General features: G+C 37.0%; 1 protein-coding gene across 2 annotated transcripts in view; it reads left to right on the top strand.

Annotated features, from left to right (window-relative positions):
* Window positions 1-19,203, top strand: part of FBXL2 (F-box and leucine rich repeat protein 2) — a 60,885-nt gene that overhangs the window by 34,880 nt on the left and 6,802 nt on the right. The window contains exons 3-11 of one of the 2 annotated variants that reach the window (XM_049816929.1): window positions 1,437-1,491; window positions 3,015-3,089; window positions 6,305-6,399; window positions 9,522-9,590; window positions 9,677-9,772; window positions 10,078-10,204; window positions 10,408-10,482; window positions 13,840-13,970; window positions 17,962-18,022. In XM_049816929.1, the coding sequence (XP_049672886.1) occupies window positions 1,437-1,491; window positions 3,015-3,089; window positions 6,305-6,399; window positions 9,522-9,590; window positions 9,677-9,772; window positions 10,078-10,204; window positions 10,408-10,482; window positions 13,840-13,970; window positions 17,962-18,022 (784 nt within the window). Of the gene's footprint in view, window positions 1-1,436; window positions 1,492-3,014; window positions 3,090-6,304; window positions 6,400-9,521; window positions 9,591-9,657; window positions 9,773-10,077; window positions 10,205-10,407; window positions 10,483-13,839; window positions 13,971-17,961; window positions 18,023-19,203 lie in introns of those variants that run through there. The other variant, XM_049816930.1, reaches the window with a different exon arrangement.

Here is a 19,203-nt window from a genome sequence, read left to right on the forward strand (position 1 = left end):
TTAGTGCTCATCTGAACAGTCCAGCAGTCTTGCTGAGCACATTAAATGTGTACTTTGTGCATGAAACTCTGCTGAGTACCTTAAAGCGGGCAGACCTCAGAATGGGTGTTCAGATTACAGAATAGAGGCTATCAAAATAAATGTTATCAACAGGGTTTTATAAATTGTTTCATAGCTTCTGAGAATGTCCTTCTGTTTGCATGGCTAATAGTTTTTTAAGAAAATGTATTATTGTACAGTGAAAAAGAGAAAATATTTTCCTCTGTTAATAAAATATTGGAAAACTAATATCTGAAGTAATCGTAACAAATGTCCAGAAGACTGTTTTGTTTAAGAAGTATTTCCATTAACTTACATTACATTTTTTGACTCTTGCCACAGCTAAAAATCACAGTGCTTAAGATGTGGGTGTCCATTTTGAGCTCTAGCTTCAGATCTCTACTTGGAAAATAGTAAACAGAATTTTACATGATTAAATTCAGCATCTCTTACCAGTTGTTTGCTCCTCAGTGTTAACATCTCACTCTAAGATGAAATTGTTATTATTACTGTTGATTGTTTTGATGACTGAAAATTTCACTGGTGAGCAGGTAGCAGTTTATACATGAATTACAGTAACATCTTTCATATAATTCATATCGTTCTCTGTAATAGAAAATGATTTTGGAATAGGATCTGTATTTTATGTTTAAGCTAATGATTGGGGTTTTTTTTCCCCTGAGGACATCCTTTGACCCAATTCCATTGTTGTTTGGAAATGGTATTTAGCAAAATTCATTTTGACAGTGAAAAATTTCTTTCAGAAAACTATTAAGAGTTGGCAGCCTTGAGGAGTTGGTTCTGTGATGAGAAGAGTAATGCTAAATTTTCAGTTGCAGTTGGTTCTTGTAGAGTGAATTAAAAAAAAAAAAGATTTGGTAGTCACTGTGAAACCCCTTTAGACATTTGGGTCATTGTTCTTTGTGTTAGTACTTAGATTCTTGAACTTGGATTTATGTATGTGTTGTTTTTCCATTTCTTACTCTTCACCAGCCTCTGAAATCTTCACCTGTATTTGTGTAAGTTACTTCTTTAATTGTAGCACAATTAAAGGTATATAACCTAGTTTCTCTGAATTAAAAAGAAGAAAAAAGAATTTGTTATCACTCATGCATGTTTGGGTAGTAAGAAGGAGGAAACAGAAAATAGATTTTCAGAAGCACCTGCTGGTTCTAATATGTTGGTGTTGACTGTCTTTAGATGATAGCTATGATATTATTCTTTAAGTCTCAATAAACAAAATAATTTGGTAAAACACTTGTAATTTAAAAAATACTTGTATTTAACTTGCTTGTGTAACTGGTGTCTTTCCATAGAAGTACAGAAGTGTGAATTAATGTATTAGTCTGAATTTGAAATAAATCATTTTAATTGTTGTTCTTTTCCTTTCTTCCCAGAATATTTTCTTTCTTGGACATAGTTACTTTGTGTCGATGTGCACAGGTTTCCAAGGTATGTATTTCTGTTTGTTTTTTTTGTTGTTCTTTGGGATGATCTTCGCTTAATTACGTGCAAATCATGGACTTTAGGGCAATCTGCTTCCTGTAATCAAATAGTTCTCTCAGTCTCTTTGTTTACTAAAACAAATAAACAGTGGGTCCAGTTTTGCAGTCAGATGTGGACTTAGTTGCTATGTACTGGACTAATGTTTAAAGGCTATGGAAAAGATATCCAGTCGTGTATGGTCTATATCTGGAGAAAGGATTAAGCCCAGTTTGGCATGATGGCATTTGCTTTTTATAAAGCATGTGGCTGTATAACACTATTTTTCAGACGCATTTTCTGCTTAAAATTCCATGTAGTTAAGTTAATGTGCACCATGTGTTTAAGAAGTACGTCCATAGTTTGCTTGCCAAGTGCAAAAGGTGTTAAGTAGCTGGACTACCAGTAGAGGGAAAAGGCACACAGAAGATAATAGAAAGCATGTTAAGTAAGCTTTTATGTTTAGCTCATCTTGATTTTTTTTCTTGAATTAAAATGAATAATATTCTGTTCCTACATCAAGTTGTGTACAGTGAAGTGTATTCTTATACAACATGAAAGAATTTTTTTATTTCATGCTTTTCTTCCTTCTCTTAATGAGGATTAGGTTTTGTTTTGTTTGGTTGTTGTTTTTATTGGGGTCTTTTTGCTTGTTTTAATGTATAATTAAGTGCGTAACTGGTTCATTCCTATACCCATATCACCCTGACCTGTAACTTCAGTAAGTTTTGTGAGTCGACTAACATCAGGTTTTGTTAGAACCTTCAGCTAAAGTCTAGAAAACAGTGGAAGAAAACCGAAGTGATTGAATAAGTTGCATTTTTCTCTCAGAACTACTTGTCAGTTGAATGTGGTATTCCTTTTTCTGTTTTTTCTGAGCATATTTGTGTTTTTCTGGTGCTTTTATTTTGTTTTACTTTGAACAATTATTGCTTTGACATTGAAGGACAAATTCTCAAACACGTACGTGTAACTTAGCATGTGTAAAGGAAAGGCCTGATTCTAACAGTGGAAAGTCAGCAGTTTTCTGAAAGGTTGCTGTTCCTCTCAGAATAGTAACTAGTGAGGCTGAAGAACTGTGGTTTTATTGGAAAGAATCTCATTTGCAGCTAATTTTGTCCATATAGATCTAGCAAAAGTAACTTATTAGACAAATTTACAAAAGCTTTTTAAAAAATGGATGGTTAAATCTTGCTACATCCATGTACATGCTTTATGTTTAATGTCTTCCTTTCCTGCATGTTTTATGAATGTAAGTTAGCCTTTGAAGTGCAATCCATTCAGGGGATTTGAGGTTCATTTCCACAAATTCTATGTTTTTAAGTAGTTGGTACTGTATGACTACTAATATCTACAGTTATATTTCTTTTTAAAAAATGCTACCTGAAATTGTATATTTTGTTATATTTGAGTTTGTTATGTTTGAATTGCTAAGAGGAAAATGAAGGGAGCAGGCAGTGGAGGTAATAATAAACTGTATTTGTTTTCTGTAGGCATGGAATGTTTTAGCTCTGGATGGAAGCAATTGGCAAAGAATAGACCTCTTTAACTTTCAAACGGATATAGAGGTTAGTGTCTTTGGGGTTGGGTTTTTTTCATTCCTATGGTGATGTTTAAGAGCATAGCCCATTTTGAGTATCCCATAGACTGTGCTTGCATTCACATGTTTTAAAGACTAAAGTTCCAGATGATAATATGGAGAAGCAACAAACAGAAAAGATCTCTGTATTTGCCTTTTATACACCGGATGAGTATTTCAGTTTTGGTTGCTAGCTATGTCTTGGATAATTTGCATATATCATATATATACAGGGCTCTAGAAATTCAAAGCTGCTTATTTCCAGAAAGTAAAGGTATAAATGGTGCCTCGGAATCACTTTCATGATCAAGAGGATAATTTCATTGCTGGTCCCCAGACTCTCTATGAGGGTGCCATCTCGTGCAGAAAGCTCTCTGGACACTTGGCTGTAGGACTTGGAGATTGAAACAATAAAATGCTGAACAACTTTTCTTAGCGCTGCCTTGCCTAGATTTGATTTGGTGTGTATCTGATTACCATTTTCTGAACATTTGTGTTATAAGGTTTGAACCTTGGCTGAAATGCGGGTGCATGTGCATGAAAGTCCTTTTCAGCATATAATGAAAGGATTAGGGCGGTTGTGTCTTTGGTAAGAAAGACATGTCTGCATTAATGCTATCGTAGATGTGCATAACAAAATAAAACATGACATCTGAAAATCAAGACAAAAATCCACGTGGAAATACAATTCCTTAATTGAATCTGAACTGATTTATTGTTTGTTGTTTGATGATACAACTTAAATTTAGAATACAATAGTGAATTTGCTTCTGGATTTTGTTTTAGCTTCTTAGTTGCATGAATAAAATCCAGATGGGTTTCATTTGGTGTGTTTTGCTTACCGTGTTTCAAACTGTTCCTAAAGCTTTACAGTAATATATAGGGTATATTTTTTTTCACCGCTCTTTTAAAATTTTACTGCCAACTCCTCTGCTATACTGATGTTAAAACATGAGGATCTTACAGAGGTAGGAGAAAGTTTTTTGGGTTTGATGTTTTTGGTTTTTGGGTTGTTTTTGGCATCTGCCTCTCTCTAAATGTGTCTAAGAAGACTTGGAGCTATGATGTCATCTTTTCAGTTGCCTTTAAAAAAAGCAAATGAGAAACACAAGCTAAGAAATAATAAAGAAAACCCTACAGGTCTGTGGTCTTTTTGTTGGTAGGCCTTTTCTGTGTCTGAAACCTTTCTGCTATTTAGAAACAGTATTGGATTTTTATGTTTTCGATATGTTTGTCTTCTGTTGTACCTAGTGTTGCCCTTTGAGACACTATGTTCGTAGCATGGGATTCAGGAGAAGGAATGAAATTAAATTGCGATCCTCTTTTGCTATAAGAAGCTATTGTGGTTTGGAACAATTCAGTTACTTCAGTATATTATATTTAAGTACATTTATAATATAAACCCCTTAAATTTATTCATAAGATTATGTTAAACCAGCAATTATTACATAAGGTAGTTTTGAACAAGATAAACTTTCATATTCAGTGTCTAAGAACTCTGTTTTTTCTTTAGCTATTTTAGTAATATTTTTTTGCCTATAGATTTAGGACAGGTGAAAGCTTCTAATTGTATTTGGCAACTTTTTGCTCGGTTAGATGTTGTACTGTTTGGTGATGTTTCACATAGCATCAAGCAGTACTTGATCTGAGACTATCAAATAATGAAAAATTAGGTTTTGTGAAATTTTCCATATTTAAGACCTCATGTGGTGGAGAACTTTTTTCTATTTTCTTTGAATAATGCACGAGGGTTTGGCTTTTTTCTGCAATGTAGATTGAACTTGCATCACATGTTACTCATTGATGACTTTAGCCTTACAGTAAAGGTATTTGGCCTCTGAGAGAGAATTCTGACTAAAGCTTTAAAAATACATAATTTTGTTTGTGTAATGAATTCCAGTTTGTTTGTTTTGGTGTAAATTCTTCTGAGAGATAAGATAAACAATGTTACTTATAGGCTAAGAAACAAGCTCTGATAAGAAAATATTTTCACATAGTGCTAGCCAGGACTTTGGTATTAGAGGTGGACAACAAAATATAAGAAACATATTATTGTTTCAGTAAAATTGTTACTGTCCTGTATAGAGAGGAAAACAAACAAAAAAATCCGCTGATCTCCAATTCTGTAAGTGTTCCTGCTTAAAAAAAAAAAAAAAAAAGAAAAAAAGAGAGAAGAAAATAAAAGGTGCTGTTAGGTATTAGTCCTGTTTGTTAAATGATCAGTGTTGATTTCTTTTACCTTACCTCCCTAAAATTAGATACAATGTGATGTCTAGTCAGTTTTTGCAGTGGCCACCTGCTTTTTGCTATCTTATCTTGTTTTTCCTACCAAAAAAAAAAGGTGTATTTTTATTGTAGTTTAATAACATTTTTGCATAATAGTACTTTCAGATTGAATATTAGAAGTACTGTGCCATTCTGCTTACTCCTAATGTATAGCAAAATGCACTTTCAGGATGTAAATAAAAAGCATTTTGTAGCGATGTGGGGTCAAATAGGCAGGCTTTTTGGTAAGCTGCGCTTCAGCTTTTGACAAGTAACGGTGCATAAAGTGTGTAAGCTTCACAATGTGAGAAGTTCTTTGGCATCCCCATGTGTTAAGCACAGACACTCAAATATACATGACACTGAAGACTGGCAGGTGGGCTCTGGCAAATCTTCTGGAGGCAACTGAAGTGGCTGCTCCCACCAAGGTGTTCAGCACCTTCTTTCCATTGCAGAGGTAATCATTCCTATAGCAGGGACTGTAAAACGGGACTCATCGGAGGCTGCAGTTCAGTGACGTATGTCTTCATGGACAGTTTAAACTTACATGCTATAGCAGTAACAGTGATCCTCGAGGAACGGGCATCCCTCCCATTGCATCTCTGGGGTAGTTCTTCAGTTCCTTACACATCTGACAAAACTTGCAGATCATTTTAGCAGTCTTAATGAGTAGGTTTTGCGAAGACAAAAAATTGAGCCATGTGTGATAGACTAAAAAAAAAAAAAAAGAGAGAACTAAAGATTGAATTGAATAGCACTTCAATATGAGTGGAGATTCTCAACAGGTAACTTTTTTCGTAAAGTAGCAAAAGAAATTCAAAGAGTTGTAGTTCTGGTGGGGTATAGCTGGGGCTGGTCTTCACTCCTGGCATTTTTAATTTGGTTAGAATGTTATGTCAGAATAAAACTCAACAAAATCTTCCTTTTATTTGGTTTAAGGGTCGTGTTGTGGAAAATATATCGAAAAGGTGTGGTGGGTTCCTGAGACAACTTAGTCTGAGAGGATGTCTTGGTGTTGGAGACTCCTCTTTAAAGTAAGTAAAGTCCTAGATTGAGACATCACTTATTTCCTAATGTCCAGACCAAAAGCAATTATTATTACATTTGTTTGGATTTCTAAGTACTGACTAATGACCAAATGGGATACTTAAGTAAGTATTAAGTACCTTAATAATGACTAAATGAGATGTCAGTTTGAGATCAAAGTATAGCTACTGTTATTTTCTGGAAATGAACTAAGAAATGAGAACTGTGCTTTTCAGAAATGTGTCTTTTTCTTTCACTAGTATTATGTGGATATCTCTCAGGTTTCAAGCAGTTAAAATGTTTTCAGACCTGTATTCTGGTGTCCTACAATATTAGTTTCATCAAGATTAGTAGTCAGCCAGTTTATAGTTTATCTGGACAAGAGGTGACCGTAGCAATGTGAGGAAGAATAAAGACTGGTACGATTGAGTGCCTACAAAATCGGGAAAGGCCTGGGATTCTCTTCTTGCTCTAACATAAGAACAGGCAGGCAACAGGAACATCTCGGGAGTCTTTAGAGACAGTGGCCCTTCTTTACAGAGTATATAAATTGAACTGTGCAGTTTGTTCCCAGAAGATCATTTGAATCCATATAAGCTTTTTCTACATGCAGACTGTTTAGCCAGACCCTTCTGTGGATATTTCTCTGAGTATTTAAACCCAAAGATCCTACCTCCATCTGAAGGGGGTCCCTAAGCCACAAGTACGTCAGGGCTCAAAGAATATTTGGAGAAAGCCTTGAGGTATGGCTTTTTGTAGTTATGCTTTCCTCTGCTGTCACAGGAGGCTGGGCTGAATGGTGTTCAGTCTGACATAGTGTGGCCATTCTTAGGAGGAAAATACAAGCACAAAGATTTTGTTAAGCACTGGGCATTAAGTTAGTGTCTTGTGACCTTTAGCTCTTTCTTAAATTTTTAAGTAGGTCTAAAGCACTGACTTTTGTCTCTAGAGAAGATTCATCCAGCAACTAGTTAAGCAATGGATTGCTTTAGTAACCCAAACAGGCATCCTAGCTTCAGACCCAAATATTTCCCCAGAGCTTTCCTTTCCTCTAGGCCCATTCCCAAACTGCTCCGTGGTGTGTCTCTACCTTCAGGCAGTCTTGCCTCCTCAGGGGAAAGTGTGTATCATTACCATCTCCCATATTATTGGCAATTGCTGTCAAAAAAGAGGTAGCCCCAACCAGAGTTGACTTGCTGCAATGCTCCTCCAAGTTCCCAGAGTATTCACACAGATGGTCCCCATGTCCTCAGTAGGAAAGGCAATAGCAGGAGTGGGGGAGAGGGGGAAGGCAGGCTCCGACAGAGGCAGCAACTACCGTGGGGAGGAGGTACTGGGAAAGGCGATGAGAAGGGTGTAGGAAGAAGGAGTTGTGAAGAAGGTAACGGTTGTTCTGCTCCCCCCAGTCCCCTCACATTAACTTCATTCTCACGTTTGGTTTAGGCTCCCAGCTGTGCTTTTCAGGATGCTAAGGCTAGGGGACTGCAGTGAGGGTTGTGAATAGGACCAAAAATTGTAGGTGGGTTCAGTTACTAGGAGTGTTTGAGAAGAGGGGAAGGGCTGGAGATGGGATATTTTAAAATAATGGTGTATTTAGTAAACAGATACTTAAGAATAAATATACAGCAGTTCAGTGTGTAGCATGTGTACATTGTAGGGATGATACAGCTAGTTATGCTAGCAGGTAATAGGACAGGCTTACCTGAGACCAGCTGCCAGAGTGTTACTGGTGCATCTGTAACAACTAACTGGTGCAGGTGGTGGTGTCTAAGACAGTTTAGGAAGGAAGATGATTCACCTCTGAAATATAAGCAGGTTATATTGAAATTGACAAATGAATGATAAATGCATGAGCTTTAAGACTTTCAAAACATTAGCATAAGAAAGGTGGCATTAATTTTCAGATACTTGTTCTGAAAATGACTTTTCCTATCAGGCTTTTTGTGTTGAGTTGTTTCTAGATTCATTAGTTTTGTGGGTGACATCAACTTTTGTTTAAAACCAGCCAATTATCAAAGTGTAGGTATTGGCTGTGGAAGTACCAAATGTTTGTGGCAGCTCTACTGAGACATGCCCCATGGTTCAATCTTGGAGGCAAAGTTTGCTGCTGTTCCTCCAGAGTGTAGCATCTTTCCAAGTGATGTGAAGAGTGTCTCAATTGTAAATCTCCCTCCAGTACATGAATTTTGGAATAGCTGTTTTGAGAATTCAAGTGGAAACTCTCACCAGTATAACTGCTTGCTGGGTTTTTTTCCATTGTTTTCAATCCACAGTGGAGAGCCAGGAAGTTGTTACCAGCTGAGTGTGTAGTCGGATCTGTTAACCACGGCAAGCCTCCAGACAAAACTGTTTTTGTGTGTTTCCTCCACCCCTGCCAATAAAATCCATACAGTTGGAGGAAACACGGGCATAAAAACTGTTCTGAAATGCAATGCAGCTGTAAATATTACTCTGCAGAGATGAAAAGAAAGTTTGTGTATTTCTTCTGGGTAATTAGTATAATGATACATACAGGCTTTTAGCAGTATAATAGCTCCAATCATCCTTAAGAGTTCGTACCCAGTAGTGCATGTAGATGCATTTCAGTTTTTAAAATCATAAATAACTAATTCGCAACCCACAGGGCTTTCCGTTGGTAGTCCGATAGGCTTAGGTCCTACTTCTGTAATGCACAAGGTACGTTGCTTTTCATTTGATGTGGGAGCAAGCTCCTTAAGACCTACAAAGGCTTCAGTGATGACATGCAAAAACTCCTCCCAGCAGCTTAATATTTAACTGATGTGATATTTAAACCTTTCTGTTTATGCCCTTAATGTTTTTTATTAAGGCATTTGAAGCAAGTCAGTTCTGGCTTATATACGACAAATAAACACCTTGCTCAAGTGGTATTTGAGAGAGGAGCAACACTTGGTTTCAGGATTTGCTGAAGAGAGAAACTTGTAATAGCAAAAGGAAAAAGCAACCACTGAGACAGATGTATTTGAAGTGTACTTTGTAACAACACTGTGTGGCTTGAAGATTAAGCTTTTTGACTGAGATTGGAAGGCCCTAGGGGACAGAGCGCACTCTAGTGACTGTATTGCAACTTGTGACATTATATTAATTCTCCAGCTTTTTGTTGCTGTTCTAGGACCTTTGCACAGAACTGTAGAAACATCGAACACTTAAATCTAAATGGGTGCACAAAAATCACTGACAGGTAAGTCAAAGGGGTTTTTTGTTTGATGGGAAAATTTGGAAAAAGAAGTAGCTGAAGGTATTTTTAGTGTGTCTGCTGTTTTGCAGCACGTGTTACAGTCTTAGCAGATTCTGTTCCAAGCTGAAACATCTGGATCTGACATCTTGCGTAGCCATCACGAACAGCTCTTTGAAAGGCTTAAGGTAAGAAGATTCAGTGTTTTGTGTTAAAGAAAAGCATTTAAAGAGCTGTTCAACATTTAATAAAGTGAAAAAAATCAATGCTGAACCTTAATACTGTGTATCAGCGCTGACTATATCCTGTATCTAGGACTTCTTGGGTGTAGACTGATGTTTGTGTGTGGTCTTTTCTTGTGACTTTTCTGTGGAGGCCTGGCACAGTTCACTGGCTATCATTAATTTCTAACAGTGTGTTTAATTTGGGTTTCCCACTGTTATGACTATTTGAAGGCTGGATTTAACTTTATGTATTTTTTTAATTCTCCCAGTGAGGGTTGCAGAAATCTGGAACATTTGAATCTTTCCTGGTGTGATCAGATTACGAAGGATGGTATTGAAGCACTGGTGAAAGGGTGTAGTGGACTAAAAGCTCTATTTCTTAGAGGTTGCACACAGGTACATAACTGCTTGGGTGATCCTTTAGGAATAAAATTTTATTTTGGGTTTTTGAAATCTCCATGAATTAAAAAAAAAAACCAACACGTTTTTGTTATAGTCTTTTGTTCAATAGTACAAGATGTATACATTCTTTGGGCTGCTTTGCTGTGCTTTTAATTTCTTGTTTCTTTTCCTATGTCCGGTTTAATTGCTAAATACAGTTAGAAGATGAAGCATTGAAACACATTCAAAATCACTGTCATGAACTTGTAATCCTGAATTTGCAATCCTGTACAGTAAGTATTTGAAGCTTCAAAAAGATATATTCTCTAAGAATCATAAGCCATTTTTGAATGCTAATGAATTGATCTGCTACACAGTTAAATAATTCAAATAGTACATCTCTACAGAATTTTGTGGAATAGAGGTCTTAAATGAGCTGGCTGTTTCTACAGCTGAGTGTAGATTTGGGTCATTTTTTTTCCCCCTCATTACACTTTTTAACTGTAGTAAGCTCTAGCGTAAGAATTAGCTGCATTCATTCAAATCTCATGAACTGTGTATGCGCTAAACCATGCAGTTTTACAGATGTAGTTCTTGTTCTCCCATCTGTTAAGGTCAAACATTTTAGTCTATTCATAATTTTAAGGTTTCTAATTGAGCAGAAGCCATATTCTGGGCTACATAATTGACACTAAAATATGATGGCATCATAAGTGAAGATGATTCAGAACCATCTAGATAGCAGGAGAAGGGCATGCTTTTTAAATAGTAATGGAAGAACACATGCATTTGTAATTAAATGACTGGGAATCATTCATGTACTTTTAATTCTGCTTAGAGAGTTCACAAAAATTAGATTTGCTGTATTTTATATTGGCTTTTTTCTTGTTTCTGATGTGATTTTTTAGGAACATGAAAGATCTGATGTATTTAATGTATTTAAGTCATTCTTTGTCTGTAAATAAGCCTTAGAAAATAGATTAGAATTTCAGTGTTTCAGTCATGCAAATTTGAATAATGAAGCTAGATTCTTTTCTTTTGCTTTTGAAAATTTTTCTAAGGTTTTATTGCTAGAAGGTATAAAGTCTGCTTGGGCTAAAACTTTCAAATCTGTTTTACACGTCATTCCTGAATGAATGTGGCATGGGACCATTTTTTATTAAGATTTGATGAAAGTTTTTGGACCTAATAGGTTTCTTTAAAGTGTTGAACATTTTAGAGCATTAAGGTTTATTAAAAGTTACATTAAAAAGCTGCAGAAATTAAGAACAATATGAATACAAAGCTTGAGCATCCATGAGCCAGATATTTAGTGAAAGAGAGAATTTTCAGATTTTTCAATCTGAATTTAGGTGCCTACTGAAGCTGGGCACCTAAAGATAATGGGAATGAAAGGACATTCCCTGTTTTAGGCAGAACCACACTTACATAAATAAAGTCAGTATGTAATTTCCTCCCCTTTCACTCTTCCTTTTGATGTCCTCCTTTTCCAAAGTTGTTCTTATGTTTTATTTTACCTGAGACTAATGAAATACATCGAGGCCAGCCTTTTCTGATTATTTTCATGGAAGGCTCTCAAGAGGTCTGATGATAATCAATTATGATCTCTCCCGCTTAAAAGGGGCATTGGCATAGGAGTATACCAGAGTTTTCCTTTGGCCAGTATGTTTGTTGTCATGTAGATATGAAGTACCAACAAAAAAACCCTCATGAGTGAAAGTATTTTTCCCTTTGAATTTTTTGAGTTGATAGTCTGTGAGTCCTACCTAGTTACGTGTGCTTTAAAGTTTTATTTCACTGGACTTGTGTCCTGCTTGCTGTAGATTAGAAGCATGCTTCCAGAAACAGCCAGGCTCTTTATGATCAAAGAGCTAGCACTGATTTTTACACAGCAGGTCTCCTTGTGCTTTATATGATCCACACTTTGATTCTAGTGGCTCTCTTCTATGTACCCTGTAAAATGCCAGGTCAGCTCCAGCAGCTATGGAATGAACTGATATTAACTCTGGAAACTGCGCAGCTGAAAGGTACCATCTTTAGAGAAAGATTTTAGAAACTGCGGATTTGCAAGCATTTTTTGAGCACTTTTGTTTCCTGAGAGGGATGTAAGCATTGAAATCACAAGCAGTTTCAGAATGGAAAATACTCATATACAACTTGAGGGTTTTGTCCATCTCCAACAGCAGCATAAAATTTACGTAGTCCTCACCTCCAAAATAGTTCCTTTTTACAATAATAGTGTCATGAGTATCTCTCAAAGGAAACAAAACAATTCCAGAAAACATGTTTTGGAGAGTCAAATCCAGAAATACCTGACTGCTGTTGGACTTTTAATCTAAAAAAAAAAAAAAAAAAAAAAAAAAAAAGCTTCTTATCTGTAGATGATACAAATCCTTCTGGATCCACAAAAAGAAGACAAGACTTCTGGTTTTCTGTCTAGAATAATTTTTATTTGACAGAACAAATTGTGCAAATATAAACTGCTATTAACAAGTGGTGGGTTGGGGGAGGAGCATAAGGTGATCTCCCTTTGTGCTGAGCTGCTGCTATTTCTCATCCTGTTTTCATCTGTGAAAGGTAATGCTTGTGGTAATAGCCTCAGAAATATGCTATAGTAGTATTAGTGTACCTAGATGAGTGACTTATAAAAGGAATGTGTATTTTCCATTCAAAATACAGTAGAGGTCTTTGTTGTTATTGGAAGGGTAATGTTAGGCCAGGAAATAAAATAACCTGTTTCACCATGAAGAATTAGTCATTCAGCAGAAAAATTAAATTCTTGGAGTTAAGAGTGGGAGGAGGAGTGAACACTTTTTCCAGAATAGAAAACATGTAAACAAAATAATATTTGCACACACACGCCAATAACCTAGTTCCTGTTGCTATTTTGTGTGCAGCTGCATTGGGGCTATTTTTTATAGTTCCTGTTTCACAGAAAACTTTTTTATTCATACTCTGAATTTAGAGTTACTTTTTTCAGAATATCTAGTACAAAACAATTTTGAGAAACGACAACCCCTCTTTTCTGTTAAATCTTTCAGTTAAAGACAACTACATAGGGTAGGGCAAACCTGGCTTTTACATTTATCTTCTGTAAAGAATGGGTTATATTTAATTGTTTACCTGTAATTCTTGCTTTGAAAACTATCCGAAGGTGAAGGATTTTTACCCTTGGGTCCTAGTGCTCCAGTGCAAAATAAGTAGTTAGCTCTCCTGCTGTTGAGCTTTGGAGGTCTCTTTTGCACTGTTCCTGAACTTAAACAGTCACTGGAATGAAAGACCTGAACTCTACAAACATAGAAGCAGCTAGCTATTTCACACAATGACAACTACAATAAAAAAAAATATGAAAATTATAAAGCAAAAGCAAAGTGAAAGAGGAAGACAACAACAAACAACTCTCCCTCTGTGTTTCAGACTGCCTTTGAGCAGTACTAGAGATCTGTGGAAAAAGACATAGCTAAGTAGGAATTGTGTGTGTTGATTGTCTTTATCAGTGAAGATGGTTTCATGATGGTATTTTTTGGTTAAAAATCCACAGGTTGCCATGGGTATGTACAGTACACTAACAATTCGGTAATATGACTTGATTTTTGTTCTTAGCTGATTACTTGATAATGGAGTAACTTTAACCTTCTTCTGTGTTGCAGCAAATTTCAGATGAAGGCATTGTAAAAATCTGTAGAGGATGCCATAGACTTCAGTCACTCTGTGTTTCAGGCTGTAGCAACCTTACAGATGCTTCTCTCACAGCACTTGGTCTAAACTGTCCAAGGCTGAAGTGAGTATGTCGTGAGCGTGTCGTGAGTATGTCATGTTATTACTGGCCTGATCTAAGAAATTCACTTCTGAAGATAATCAGCTGATATCCACAGGTTTGATTTAGCTTTGTGTTGTTTGTGTTACCTTTGCAATCAAAACATTAAGTTAGAAGTAGCAGCTGAATATAAACTTGAGGGCTGGTCCTCTGTAGCTGACATATGAATGTAGTCCACTGTATATTGAAAAAACAAGAAGTAATAAGTGACAAATAAACCACGTTGAACCTAGCAGTTCAATTCTGTGCTTCTAGTCAAGTGTTTTAGGTACTAATTACAAGCCAGAAGAAAAGAAGATATAAAGCCCATTATTTTTTTAAAAGGTAAAAATATCTGTAGATGTGTTGTCTTGTGACGTTTGTACTCTGATGTGGTTTATTGCAGTGGTTTGTCTTGCGAAAAAAGTAGCTAAATCATACCTGAGTATTATATTCACAGATTTTACTAGCATGTTTTTTTAATATGCTCTGCAGTGCATCCTGGCATTCTTAAAATCTGATATGGAGTGTGCTAAGGACCGATACTTATGGGATGTTTTGAGTAATAGGGGCTCATCAGTTAAAAATAATATGAACTTTTACGTTGGTGTAATTTGCGCTAACATACATGTTACGGTGGTATCCTCAGAAGTGAGGACATCTTCAGCTTTAATAACGAAGCTCAGTCATGCAGCAGCTCTCTGGCTGTAGAGACATATAATACTTCTTGCAAGGTCTAATTTTAATGTAAATTAAACCAAGAGATTTTTGGATGAAAGTAAATTGCCATTTATGACAGGAATGTGCAGGAGTTGCAGCTTGTTATGCTTCAGTCACAGATAAATGGAGGAAAGGGTAGACGGTAAAAATAGGGGAAGCTACATTCAAACGCCAGTATGCTGACATGCAGCGTTCCTTTAGCCGATTGAATGAAAAAGAGTTTTTGTTACTGTAGAAAACCTGTCCTTAAGACAATTCGAGAGTGACAGTCCCCTTCGTGTCACCATTTATAGTTACAAGAGTTTACGTGTGCCAGTGTTAGGGGCTTAGGAGTCTTCTGACACTTAACTGCATTCCTTAGAAAGCTGTGCTGTTATTAGTGGTCTTTTTCCATGATTTCTCTCATTCTCTCAATTCACAGCTCAGATTGGAAATAAAAGGTGGTCTAAAGTGCTATTAGTTGTGCAGTTCTTTCCAATAAATTGTTTTGACTTTGGTAGGTAAACTGTTAGCCCCTGTCTGTACCACGAGGGGGAAGGCGTCTGCCGTTCTTCACCTTTAATGAGGAACAGTATAATGGGAAAAAAAAATGACCCTTTGCAGTGATTACTGCAGAGGAGTGTGTGATGGAAGGACAGATGATACAGCTGGTTACATCTAGACTTTTGGGATTATGTATGGAAAGTACTTGATAAAAATTATGTTGGAAATCAAAGGCAAATGTAATTCTGCACTTGTTCGTACCTTCTGAATATTTTGGTGTTTAGTACAAAAGAAAACTCTCCTGCCTCTGTTGGACATGCTGGCCCTGTTAGGAAGCTTTTGAGTATTTTGTGCTGTGCTACTCTCACTTCACTTCAGGGTCTTGGATGTCCCATGATGCTGTTTTCCATGATGGTGCTGTGTTCCACAGCTGTTACTACTCACAAATGACATCTTGAAAAAAAATCCTAAGCTTGACCAGTTCCCTGGGTTTTTTCCCCTACATCACGATACAGGTGTCTCTTCATACCTTTTTATGTCTGCTCATTTAAGTGCTTGATACCTTCTCTGTTTTCCTTTTTTAGTGCTTTTTAGTGTTAAAATACTAGTAGTTGTTTTGGTGAGGCTTATTGGAAAAAGCACCCAAGAACCATGAATGTCTTTGTCTAGGTAGGGCTGTGAAAATTAGGATCATATTGCCTTTAACCCCATTAATGTTCTCTCCCACCTCTGCTAATTCAACAGGAGTAGGGAAGTGCTGTGTGCAGAGACACTCCAGGTGTGCCCAAAAGACATCTGTAGGCAATGAATGTAACTGTGAGGTCTGTCTTGGAGAACATTGCTTTATAAGAGTGCGGAATCTGCTCTTGGATATCATTTTGTTTCATCAGCTCCTGTGCTAGGTACTTTGTCACAAATCACTGGATGGGAAATAAATGTCAGCTGTATCTGGAAAAAAGAGCCCTCTGTAATAAAGTACAATCACTAAAACAAAGCAAAAATTAGAACTTTGCTCATTTTCATGCTTACCACTGCCTTCCCACCTGTTTTTCATCCTGGGGCCTGATTGATGCAACATGTGTATATATAGCTTACTTTCCCCATTCTGCCCTTCTGACTGACTGCACACCCAATATCAGGAAAGCTAGAGCTGCTAGTCTTCTGGTTTCTTACTCCTCTTACTATATTCTTATTTTCAACCAGATGTGCAGTAAGTAGCAGCTTCACTATTTTGCACACTGTGGATGTAATTTTTTTCCCCTCTTTGAAGTCAGAAATGTAATGGGGTTGGGGATCCAATGGGTCTAAGCGTAGGTGGGGTTGAAAGCAAGTAATTGATGAAAGGAGTAAGAATGGTAACAAATGTGACTTGAACCATATTTTGTTGTTGTTGGTTTTTTTCCCTTCCTATTTGGTATCCTAGGTAATATTCAGAGTAGCTGAGAGTATTTTATGGCGGGTTGCTAACTGCCCTTGATGGAAGGGCACAAAGTTCCCAAAGGTGAGTCTGGAAAGAAAATCCAGAGGTGTTACAACCGTCCGTTTGGGAAGCGGTACCTGTCTTGTACCTCTCTGTTGGCTGTTCTTGAGTTTCCATCATACTTCTGAACCTTGTTGAAAACTAGCACTCTGGAAGTGGTTTTCAAGGGTGTATCCTGTGGGGCTGCTTACCTCTGAAGTCAGCTGTGCTCTTCCTTTTGGCTTGGAAGAGACTGATCCAGCAAAGTCATAGTCAGAGCCCCACATCCTGTACTCTGGCGGGGTTGTATTTTTTTTATGCACACAGCATGGCTTTTCCCTTTGTACTTTCTCAGACAGAGCTTTCTAATGACCTCCTAAACCAGTGGAAGGATGTAGGTGCCTCTAAATGTTACTGCAGCAAGAGGTTTTTTTGTCCATCTTTTCCTGCCTTCTCCCTGCTGACCCCAGTACAGAAATAGTGTTTACTGTGGTGAGTGTGTAAGTTGCACTTAGTTTGTGCTGCTCGTTGCATGGTGCTGTGGTTTCTCCTTATTCATCTTAATACTTACTGCACCTGCAAAGTAAAAAGTGTTCATTAAAAAAAAGAAAACAAAGATGACAAAACATTAATGGGATGGAGGCCTGTTCTGCATACTAGTGGTGCTGTTTGGGGCAGTTGACCTTTTTTTTTGTCAGTACTGCTTCACAGTGCCCCTGAAAAGAGTGTTAGGTTTATCTTTCCAAAATGCTGTGTTGTTTTCTTTAAGGTTGTGTTGGTGTAGTTTATTGGTTTTTACTGTGGGCTTGGAGAATTTAAGCTCCTTGCTTTCTGGTAACTTGCCTCACTGTGCTTCATGCACAGGCTCTGACCAAATTTCTAGTAAGCCATTTCTCAGTTTTGTGGCTTCCCAACATCCTGTGTTTAGATAACAGGTTTTAGATGAAGGCTTCATCTGCATTTTCCTTAATTCAGAGTTTATTCTCCCATGTCTTTCCTCAGATAATACATGGGAAAACTTGAGCATTATGCTGTCTTACTGAAACAAGAGGTCAAAATGGCTATAATTATGTATAATTTTTTCCACTTTGTGTGAAGAAGATTTGAGGATTGAACTTAATCTGTTCTGTGACTGTTAGAGTCTTCTGATAAGCTGGATCAAAGTGTGCCTAGTGCTTTTTAATAGCAAATTACTGTGAAAAATAGGCATATATATATATATATAAACTATCAATTGCAGAAACAGATTTGTATCCCAAATGCATTTGCTTTTCTCTATGTTAATGTTTTCTTTAACATTTAAAACTTTTCTAGGATTTTGGAAGCTGCAAGATGTTCACATCTTACAGATGCTGGTTTTACGCTTTTAGCACGGGTAAGGGTCGTTTCAGAAGGTTAGAGCTTGTCTTGTTTTCATTGCTGCTGAACAGCTGTGAATTGATGTAGTCCTGCTGGGAAGGAATATGAGAAGAAGAAAAATAAAGTAGGAAGAACCCAGTGGAGGAGGGGACTAAAAAGCATGATTTTATTTCTGGATTATACTTAGAGCTGCAACTTGATCTATTTTGCCATCTATCATTGCATTTTCCACTTTCCCCCCCTTTTTTAAGTATGTTTCAATTGAATTTATTATGCTTAACATAATTCTGAACTTGTTCTATGTATTCTAGCCAAACTTCCCCTATAAAAATGATGCATATCTTTGTGATATTTACACCCCCAAAATCACCATATAATATTATTCTGATCATACCTTTTAAGTTACAAAAATACTTACATTATAAACTATAAACATTTGTGCCCTGATTCCTGCTGTAAATATGTAAAGGAAGCATATTGATGGTATCAAATGCTTCAAGTTAGACTTGTATGCTTGCTGGTTTAGGAAATCTGAACACAAAAATAATACTCTGTAAATGGGAGTCATTTATGCTGCTGATACTTAGTGTGAATGAAAGGTATTTTTTCTAGCCACAGTGGTTAAACAGAGTGGTTTTCTAATCATTCAGCGCTACAGCCTTGGGCTTTCAATAGCCACCTCAAGCCTGCTTTTGGGAGCTTCAAGTTAAACCATTTCTTCCTATGCCCATAAAAAGGGGTTGGGGTTTGGGCTGAGCCATGGCACCATGTGGTCTGCTTTGAGGTCACAAGGTTACATCATTTTCTTGAAATTAGTCACGATCAGATGTTGAAAGCACTTCCTAAAAGCTTGCTAGGGATCTCTAGGAATATTGGGAAAATTGCTTGTATAAATGTGAAGGGCAGCTTTCTCCCAGCCTATTCTAATGTTTTCAGCATTCATTAGCAAAGCAAATTGTTTTTAAGGCTCCTTTCTAATGTGAAGAGAGATGTTCCACGGGCTTAAGTGTGTTTCAGATTAGTTTGGTGCAGGTTGACATATGCAGAAGTTGGATTTATCTGTATGCAGAGTAGTTAGCTTTAGTGCACAGACTATAAATACCATAGGTTTGAATTGAAGTTGACCCCAAAAGGGGGAAGGGAAGCAGGGGTGGGTGAGTACTGATATATCCTGTTCAAACCTTACAGGGCATGAAG

Source organism: Accipiter gentilis, chromosome 14 (genome assembly GCF_929443795.1).
Source record: "Accipiter gentilis chromosome 14, bAccGen1.1, whole genome shotgun sequence".
Classification (NCBI taxonomy): domain Eukaryota; kingdom Metazoa; phylum Chordata; class Aves; order Accipitriformes; family Accipitridae; genus Astur; species Astur gentilis.